Source organism: Anguilla anguilla, chromosome 10 (genome assembly GCF_013347855.1).
Source record: "Anguilla anguilla isolate fAngAng1 chromosome 10, fAngAng1.pri, whole genome shotgun sequence".
Lineage (NCBI taxonomy): Eukaryota > Metazoa > Chordata > Actinopteri > Anguilliformes > Anguillidae > Anguilla > Anguilla anguilla.
Genome location: NC_049210.1, coordinates 11,712,390 through 11,722,748, shown reverse-complemented (window position 1 = coordinate 11,722,748; position 10,359 = coordinate 11,712,390). Strand labels below are relative to the sequence as shown.

General features: G+C 41.2%; 1 protein-coding gene across 3 annotated transcripts in view; it reads right to left on the bottom strand.

Moving 5' to 3' along the window:
* Positions 1-446: 446 nt before the first annotated feature.
* got1l1 (glutamic-oxaloacetic transaminase 1 like 1) overlaps positions 447-10,359 on the bottom strand; it is an 11,637-nt gene continuing 1,724 nt past the window's right edge. Inside the window, exons 4-13 of one of the 3 annotated variants that reach the window (XM_035378627.1) lie at positions 9,881-9,997; positions 9,691-9,784; positions 9,414-9,473; positions 6,340-6,521; positions 5,865-5,988; positions 4,955-5,172; positions 4,428-4,578; positions 3,993-4,158; positions 3,752-3,894; positions 447-938 (exon numbers count right to left, since the gene is read on the bottom strand). In XM_035378627.1, coding sequence (XP_035234518.1) covers positions 799-938; positions 3,752-3,894; positions 3,993-4,158; positions 4,428-4,578; positions 4,955-5,172; positions 5,865-5,988; positions 6,340-6,521; positions 9,414-9,473; positions 9,691-9,784; positions 9,881-9,997 — 1,395 coding nt within the window. In that variant the 3' untranslated portion in view covers positions 447-798. Of the gene's footprint in view, positions 961-3,751; positions 3,895-3,992; positions 4,159-4,427; positions 4,579-4,954; positions 5,173-5,864; positions 5,989-6,339; positions 6,522-7,760; positions 8,059-9,413; positions 9,474-9,690; positions 9,785-9,880; positions 9,998-10,359 lie in introns of those variants that run through there. The other 2 variants (XM_035378628.1, XM_035378629.1) reach the window with 2 other exon arrangements.

Here is a 10,359-nt window from a genome sequence, read left to right as displayed (position 1 = left end):
CACTGTAAATTGCTCTGTGTGATGGTGTCTGCTTAATGGCTTCTGATTGATGAAAGGCATCAACAAGACTAATTCTGCTCGGATAGCTTATATTACCTCTCTTGACAAGCAGTAGGTGAGCTGAATATATTTCAGCCTTGATAAATAACAGTATTGTTTTTGCATCCCAAGATTCCTCTTGAAGCAGAATACTAACCATTGGTTAGGAGGATTTACCAAATATAGTCTGGGTGGATTTGTTCCATATGGAATAAACACAAATGTATACCACATTATTTAATAAATAATTATAAAACACCGGGAAATATCTTTGAATTGCCATTTGAAATCCAGGCATTTGCTTTACGTATTTGTAGCCTGAGGTGCTTTAAAGCCTGCTTGGACTGACAATGCAGCTAGTGCTCTGCTGGAAAGTCTCTTATTTTGGTAGTGTCAGGAACTAGGGCCACACAGAGGTTTTATTTATTTTTCTCTCTTTCTTTCAAACATGCCCAGCATGATTGTTCTCTCAAGGCTCTCTCCTCACCTTATCTATTCACAATAACAGTCACTAAAAAAAGGAGGAGATCATTTTTTCATGTCTGTGACTCATGTCTTCTTGTAAGAGTGTAATCGTTCCAACGGTTTACTGGATGAGACGCATCATTTCCTTATAAACACTGATCTTCCAATGGGTGCATCCACCTTTTGAATTGACTCTAATTAAGGACATGCCTGGGTGCAAAAGGTGTTGTTCACGTCACATTACTTCACAAGTAGCTGGTTTGTTAGCAGAAGTGAATGATCTGGTTCATGACGTCAAGGAAGAGAGGTCAAGGCCAGGTTTATGGACTCTGCCACGTAGTCCAGGTTGAGGTTGTTGATGCAGCTCACATTCAGACACCCGTTGGGGAGCAGGTAGATATGTCTCCTCTTGGAAAGGTACTCCACCTGCTGGGCTAAGGAAAAGAAAGTAACACACTAAAGATTACATTACACTACATTACATTCATTTAGGAGATGCACTCATTCATACCGACCTACAATGCAGAAATGCTTTCACTTAAATTTTTATGAAGAATAGTGTGAGATCCGGCTAACATCGTCCCCAGTCAACAAGTACATATCTATGCAACATCACTAAATGACTAACGTAAGTTAGCTATACTAACCAAGAACCAAAATACAAATCCGGAGTACATACAGAATACATCCAGTAATAATAAGTCCTAAGAATGAAAACAAAGCCAAAGTGCCATTACCTAAAACCATATACATTACGACAACCCGAATTCATAAAAATGGAGGGAGGGGAACCAAAATGGAGCCTGAGAGGTGGGTTTTCAGTCTGTACTGGAAGATGGCTGACTATTCTGTTTTCTTGACCAGCGCAGGAAGTTCGTTCTACCAATAGAGCGCAACAACAATGCTGGCAGCCTTGAGATTGTGGAACAGAGATCTGATTAGGGTGCAGGGTTTGAAGATTGACTGGAGGTATAGTGGAGCCGTTCAGCTGACTCGCCTGTATGACAGTACCAGGGTTTTCATTATGATGCAGGTAGGTAGTCAGGGAAGTAAGATGAGGAGTGGTGTGACATGGGTATAGTGGGGTAGACTGTACACAAGTCATGCAGCTATGTTCTGTATTAAAATTGGTACTAAATTGGGCTCTTGTAAGTACTATTCAGATTAGACTAATATCCCCAGAGGATGTCAAGTAATGTAATAATTAAGAGAGCACATGCAGGGGAAACCAATCATTTATGAGCTAGAAAACCTACTGTTTTTCAGTGAGCTTATCATTTGATAATACTTTATCCAGTCTAAATCAAAATGTCTGTTTTTAGCAAATTTAGCATATGTAGGCTAGCCTGTTGATGCCCCCAGATTAAAAATAAGCAACAAAAGAAGAAGCCAGACACCTTCCAGAGCATTTTTTCTAGTTTTCTGGGGAAAATCTCTTTCTCTCCTTTCCAGGGAAGAATTGTGAGGAGAAAAATAGAAACAACTGGTAAATGAGAACGTGAACTCAAGATGTTGAGATGTTCCATATTTATGGCAGCTTTTGGTATCTACTTCTCTATCCACTTCTCCTTCAATAAGCTCTTTCTTATTATAATGACCCCATTAACTGTTTTATTTTGTGTCGTAACTCACAATGCTAGGAAACATTGATGTATCACTGCATTATACATGTGTACTATTTTTCCATTGAGTAAAGGTATACCCATTAACACTCCCACACATTTTACGTTTCTTCTCTAAGGGACAGGGAAAAACATGGAGATAAGAAATTGAAGAGTTCACAGCTTGCTGACAGCCACAGTCTTTGCTTATTCTAATCGGGCCTCAGCTTGTCCAGCACTCATAATGAAAACCAGCACAGGGAATTGGATGGTGCTGTTCACTTTTCTCTGTAAGGGAGGTGAATGGATGCGAGACAGCTGGTAACCAGGCTATAAATAACACAAATGTTTTGCCAAACATGATTTAGATGATACAAAGGTTATAAAAAAGTGCTTTATTTCTCATCCTGGTTACTTTTGTTTGTTGACTGTTTTTTTTTTTTTTTGCATTTTGTTTTTCGTTTCGGTCTTTTGACCATTTTTGGAAGCAGTCTCGCAACCTCAGTGTTTAAATGTTCTGCCATTATGTCATTTTACACCTTGCTTCCCTACTGTTTCCCTAGGTGTTTTATTGTGTTGATGTAATATACAGATGAGTAATTCTATCAGAAATGCATATTTATAAAATTAATTTTAAAAAGACAATGACATCAATAACATCAATATTTGTGGTTAAAAAAACAACAACAACACAAACAATGAATTAATGAGGGATTCTGGTTAAAATTAGCACTACAAACCATTCATTTACATTACTGATGTGATGAGGTATTTATGACCTTGCCACATGCTCTCTGGTAATACTAGCCCATGTGAACAGTAATGTGTATTAAAATGCAGTTGTTTTCTACTTCAATGCTGGATACAACTAAGAGCCATTAAAGAAAGCTAAGAGGAATGTGACAGAAAAATAAGGTCCATATGAATGAGTACAAAATTACTCAAATCCCTAAAATCCTTTACTTAAAATTAAAATCCAGTCTCAAATCTCCTTTGAGGATTTTTCTTTTTTTTCCAAAAACGGCGGTATGTAAAGTCAGTGCTAAGTACTCATTTGCTTGTCAAGATGTCACGGGAATGCATACTTTTTCCAAGAAGTCTTTACCAAAGAGAATGTGGTTTCATTTTTACATTCTTCTTAACCATCTCAGACTGTATGCACTGCAGATCTATTCAAGCGATGGACTAAAGGGATTTTATCCATCATACACTAGCTAATACTGTAATGCGCACATTAATATTACCCAAAATAAAAGGATACATATTATATTACTTGTTACGTTACTCACAACACATGCCCATTAGTGATGGCAAATTTAAAATCAGTGCACAAACAGCTATAAAACCACATGGATCTCAAAGTGGCAAGAAGGTTATATAATGATATGGTTCCCATTACACTGCGGAATATCTTTAAAATCTAACTTGTGCATCTTAACATGGAATAATATGTAGCAAAATGTCACACATTATGCTTCATATTAACATATGGCCTTAAAGTGTATTCATATTACTAAGGTTAACTCGGGTAGCTTCGTACTGTCAAGAGTTGAGTACCAGAAAAAACAGACACGTGCTGCATGTAGATCCAGCAACAGGACGTAGGAGCTGAAGCATAGGAAAGGTCAAAGGACAGAGAAGCTCACCGTTAAGGCCTGTGCAGCAGTACACTCCGCCTTGCTGTGTCAAGTGGTCCCAACAGCCTGGAGTTCCCAGAATCCTCAGCTTCTCTCGTAGTCGCTCCCTAACCAGCATGCACCGCTCCACAGCAGTCCTCACACCCTCGTGCCTGCATTGCACATTTCAGCCATTACTTTGTTTCACTAGAGAGGGAGAAGCACTACAGTAACAGGCGACTTCCAACACCAGCAGCATGTTATTACTAACCATTCAACAAGATGGGCGGGGTTACTGAGCACTGTGGCAACCACTCGGGCCCCTCCCACAGGTGGACGGGACCACAGTGTTCTCACCAGTCTCTCTGCTTGCGACTGAACAGCTAATAGTGTGGAGTTTTGCCTCAGGACAAGCAAGAGGTGTCCAACTCGCTCTCCTGGGTGTTATGCAGACAGACACAGCATGAGTCACAGTGATGAGTGCAGGAACGAGCGAGACACAAGAGTTTCTGAGGTTCAACTCTCACCAGCCTTGTGACACAAACTGCCGGATCAGTAAACCAAAGCAGTTCTTAAGTTACAAAAGCATGCACTAAGGAAGGGATTCGGATAAGCCATAGTCTGCATGTTAATGTGATCGATAGCAAGAGGTGAGCCAAAGCGCCTGGGGTGGGGAGGAGCGAAGTGGGACGAGGGGTCGTCTCACCATAGAGGCCAAAGTTGTGAGAGAAAGCCTGGGTGCAGATTAGCTCCATGCCCACGGAGGCGCAGTGACGCAGCGGCCAGCTGTCCTGGCCAGGGTCCCCCAGGCACAGGCCCTGTGTGGGCATCAGGAAGAAAGGGAGGTGCCTGCGCCTCTACGGAAGAGGGAAGCAAAAGACTCTTATCCAGACCAACTTCCACAACTTTCAGATTTTTTTTTCCAACAGTATCCATTTATACAGGTGGATATTTTTACTGAAACAATTCAGGTTAAGTACGTGGCTCAAGGGCAAAATGGCACTTATCCTACTTGGAAATCAAACCTGCAATCTTTAGCCCAGCTTCCTGTTCAATACTCCACACTGCAGCTGCATTATAGCTGCACACACAGTCCATCACTAATTAAGCCATTTGTTGAGGAAATTTTCTTGATGAAAGAAAACAAAGAAAGGGTTAACTAAAGAGGCTCTACTGATATGCCTGTAGGTGAGTAACATGGACCTACAGGGACCGCAGGGCAAGCTGCCGTACCACCATGACTTCAGCCACCAGTTTCCAGTCCTTCTGGGAGAGGTCGGCCCCCGTGGGGCAGTGGCCCGGGGCCGAGAGCACGATCACGGACAGTTCCGGGGCCGCCTCCAGATCCTCCAGCATGTGTTCCGCAGACACGCCCCTCAGCTCCGCGTCCCAGTACCTGTACTCCCGAACGTCCAGGATCCCCACGGCCTCAAAGACCCCAGCCAGGTGTTCTACATTCAGAAGGGGCAGAGAGCAGAGATGCTTGCTTGGATGTTGTGAGAAAAGAAGCCAGTTTTGTTCCAGGTTGAGATGATCATCAAAAATGATCATCTCAAAAGATTTTTTGTTTTAGTGCTCAATGTGGGGCTGAATTAGTTCCCACCCTAATTTGGAATGGCCGTGTTCATGTGCGAACCCCAGTGCCGATTCGGGAGAGCGTAGACAACCATGGATCTCCTCTGATACATGTGTCACCAGTCTACTACTCACACCGCAGACTACAGCTAAGCTTGCATAGAGTGGAGCAGGATCCTTCATATGTGGCCCACAGGCATGCGATCGACCGGTAGGGGTCACTAAATAGCGATTAAATGCAAACCTCTAACTGGCTGAACCCTCCAATACCCTGGGTGACGCCAATTGCACGTTGCTGTATAAAGCTACCTGCCACAGCCGGCACTATCAGAGTCTGAGTTCTATCGGAGACAATGAGGCCTTCATTCTATATTCTTTTGGCTTGCCTCCGGACTCATACATAGAACTTCAGTCACAAAAGCCTTGAGGGTCACAGAGGTTGTTTCTTTGTGTTCCACTGTTTCTACATTTCAGTATTTGAAGGCGATGTTTCATGTGGTCCCCGGGCAGAATAATTATCCTTGACTTTGTCATCCAAATCCTGTGTTAGTGGCCCCCTCCGACCTACCATCACAGGGCGAAGAGAGGTAGACAGGGCCCCGCCATTCTGCACTCAGGCTGTACCAGCGCTTCAACAACTCGGCCCCCAGGCGTACTGCCCCAGTGCAGCCTACTGTCTGGACCCCCAGCACCTACAGGAGACAGCCACAACAACAACAATAATCATCATTGGTGGCTATCGGCTCCAATTTCCTGCCAGCCTCAAAAACATTCTATATTGATAGCCCCCCACTGTCTGTGTAAACCAAGTGATTCTTTTGTATTCGCAAGACACAAGATATCCGAACTGTGTACATTACATCAACCAGGGTGCATTATCAGTGTGCTCAGCTGGCTTTTACCGTGTGATGTGACGCTGATGAGGTTTCACGGAGCGGGGAAATAATTACCTCTTACGCGGTATCTAAGTAATCTCCGAGGCCCAGATGTGTGGTCTGTTTATTTGAGGTGTGGATTAATTAAACAACAACAAATATAATTACCCTGTTTTCCACAATTGCACAGCAGTCATTGCCAAGAGCAAGCTCTGTTGCTCTTCTGGTGAATTCTGGGAGGCCTAGGCAGGGTGGGTACTCTGAGCTGAGAGTAGGATCACTGGTGATCTGTTGCTTTATCTTCCTTATTAGAGGGAGCACAAAGGCCTTGCCATCTTCATTTAGATACTCTAAATTTAGGGAGAGAGTAGTATTTATTTTTTAAAGGAATATAAATGAAACTATATAGCCTGGTTTCTGCTTTTCTTATAAGTACTATTGTGTTGTATTGCAAATGTTATTTTCTAGATTAAGGGAGAGAATAGTATTTGTTTTGAAAAAGGAATATAAATGAACCATATTGGCTAGTTTCTGCTTTTCTTAATGCCATTGTATTGGGTTGCAGATATTCTTTTCAGTGCGAGGCAGGAAGGAAAATTCAATAACACCAAACAACAAAACACTGAATGAACAGTAATAAAAATGTACATTTAATGAAAAAAACATGTTCCCCTTATGAAAATGTATACTGAATGCATTCCTAGCAAAACACATTATGCTTATATTTAAAAGCACTCCACCTGAAAAAATGCAAATGTGATTAATATGCAGTAGATTTAACAGAGGGGAGCTGCAGGATGCCAGGATTTGAAGAATTTCTCTGGGGTGGCAAAAACATCAATAAGAGGGAAAAGCACAGCTTTTTAGTATTTTCATAAATATGCCAGAACAAAAGAAAATAAGGTTAATTTCACAGAGGCTCTTATTCAGTATGAATTACAAAGCCTTTATAGCAAGATGAAAGACTTAGATCATTTTGTAGCCTAACATATGTTCATACTTCAAGTTGTCTAGACAAATAATTTGTGGATTGTTTTTTTCCTTTAGATGAGGGTGGGTCAAAGAATCTTAAGAGAAGGATCATGTGTGAGAAGGCCGTTAAAATAACGTGGAAAATAACTGTTTATATTGTGGATACTGGCCATTTTAGTAAAACGCCAAACTACTTTAAAATTGGGGATGGGTAAGAGTATTTAATTGCAATAGGGAGACTAACTGGTGGGAAAACGTGCTGTAAACTGGAAAAATAATCAGGCTACTTCACATATGCGGGAGAATGACAAGAGCGGAGAGACGGGGTTGTTTGGATATTTTTAGAACGCAGCTAGTAAATCACTAGGATAAACAGTTAAAATGTAGATCCATGATCGCCTTTATTTCATAAAAGTGTTATAGCATAGACTGATATAGGCTATCAAGATTGGCTACTGATCTCAGTTTAGAAGTAATTAGGTCAAAAGGCTAGCAAATGCAATAGATTCGAATACTGTCACAATCAGTGAATCTGCATGTGGAAAAAATGGCACAGATCAGGGCGGCTACGTGATCTCTTTATTCGCAAATGGTATCCAAATATTTCCAACACTCACCCCTTCCAGCAAGGTACACCTTTTTGAGATGAGTGTCTTTTTTGAAGGCTGCCAGCAATTTCGCTTCGGGATGCGACGGAGTTGCTGGAGTGTCAACAAAAACGGAAAGCGTAGACATCGTTTCCGACATTGTCTATTTTATATCAATATCGTTTTCGCCATCAAAAACAGATGAACCAGGTATCTTCTTTATCCCTGACGGGTTTAGAGCTGGTAGACTTTAGCAAACAGTCGTTCTGTTTACTGCCTGTTGCCAAGTTACAGCACAGTCTTAACGTTGCGCGGCTACGTTTGCAAAGATTATTGCCCGCAAATATACTGCTCCACCTGTCTTGGGTAAAACCGGAATTGACGAACTCTGGAATATCCCTCTAAAGGCTTCCAAAATCAATTGCTTTTATGATTTGCTGAATTGCTATAAGATATAAAGAATTGATAGGAGTTCACCCGGATGCAGCAGTGTCGCTGCAACAGTCAAACTAGGCTACTGTAATCTGTAAGGATAATTGGAATTATTTAAACTTGTCATTTACCTAAAGTTTCATGAAAAAGTATTTGCACCCTTCCTATAGTTTCCTCTATTATTGCATATTTCTCACACTGCATGGTTTCAGATCTTTAGACAAAATGTAAAATTAGACAAAGGGAAACAAAACACATTTAAAACGTTTTTAAAAACATTATACAAAACACGGTTAGTTCATTTGTTTAATGAAAAAGCTATTAAACACCCATATCACCCTTGTGAAAAGGTAATTGCCCCCTTAGAACATCATACCAACAATGAAACATGGTGGCCGTACTGTGATGGTGTGGGGATTCTTTGCTGCCTTCAAGACCTGGACAACTTGTCATTATTGAAGGAACCATGAATTTGGCTCTGTACCTGAAAATTCTTAAGGAGAATGTCTTGTCATCTGTCCATGAGCTGAAGCGTAATTGGGTTATGCAGCAAGACAATGATCCAAAGCACATAAGTCCACATCTGAATGCCTGGAAAGAACCTAAATTCAAGTTTTGGAGTGGCCTATGTCCTGACTTGAACCCTGTGGCAGGACCTGAAATTAAGACTTCATGCTCAAAAACCTACCAATTTGTCTGAAGTGAAGCAGTACTCTAAAGAGTGGGCTAAAATTCCTCCACAGCGATGTGAAAAATTGATAAAATTGTACTGTTTGGTTGCAGTTATTGCTGCCTAAAGGTGGTACAACCAATTATTAGGTTCAAGGGGAAAATTACTTTTTCATGTGGGTATTATATGTGTTTGATAACTTTTTTCCTTAAATAAATGGAATTTAAAAAATGTGTTTTCTGTATACTCAGATTCTTTTTGGTTTATAGATCTGAATTCAATCAGTGTGACAAATATGCAATAATACAGGAAATCAAGAAGGGGGCAAATACTTTCACGGCACTGTACATCAAAACTAACAGACTCAAAATGTGATTCCTCACCCCCCAATGAAGTAATACACCATCAAATGATGCACAAAAATTTATTAGAGAAAGACTGAGACAAAGTCACCGCCGTCCCCCTGAAATAGAAAGACAAGCTATATACACTGTTGTGATCACCAAAATAAGCAGTTTCCATGAGAGCGTCTTGTGAAGGTTTAACATTAATGTTGGACAGATTCACATTTTTCTGTTCACCTGCGTAGGGGGTGGATGTCTTTGAAAACACAATGTCTTCCTCCTCTTCATCCATTTCCACTTGAAATGTATAGAAAATGAACTCAATAGGATTCCATACACAAAAACATTTTAAGTCATCACTAGTTCTCTTTAAAAGCAGCTTATTACATTTCCAGATGAATCTCATGTTTTAGCTTGCCATGCCCTTTCACCTTTTTTTGCTCTCTGAATATCTAAACTTAAGCACAGTGCATGTGTGTTCTCAGTAGCCATATTGCAGTGCTCACATACTCACAAGTCACGTGCTGTCCACAGATGAAGACAGGGCCTTGGCCAGAGCGAAGGTTAAAGGTGACTGGTGGCATCAACTCGAAACCACTGAAACTTACCTGGAACAAACACAATTGGAAACAAACTGAGCTCTGGTGGACATCCTGGAACTGTGTTTCACGATCACAAATTTACACATGCCTGGCAAGACTGACCATCGGCAGGCAATGGGGGCGGAGGGTGGCGATGGGCACCGGGTGGCTTCGACCCAGCATCTTATCCTGCACCTCCACCACATGCATTTCCTCATTAGCCTCCGCACTTAGGCAAATCTGGGCAATCAGAAGAAGACTGGCAACACTCACAGAAGTGCACTTCAAGTGAAGGCGGCAGAATTGGCTTCAAAGGAATATGGAAATAAACCACTATAAAATGGTTGCAGTGAATTTAAATAAGAATATATACATTTTATGCATATAGATTTTTGGCCTAGATTTTACCTGAGATCACATTTATGCTGTACACTGATAATATCATGGAAAATGACCCACTTTTTACAGCACAGTAGGGCCACTTCAATATCTGAACAGGACCATTTAAAAAAATGGAATATAATTAATTGATAAAACCGTGGGGGGATAATGCAGCATGTGTCATAGAGAGGGAGTGCAGTGGAAGTATATAGCAGACTCAC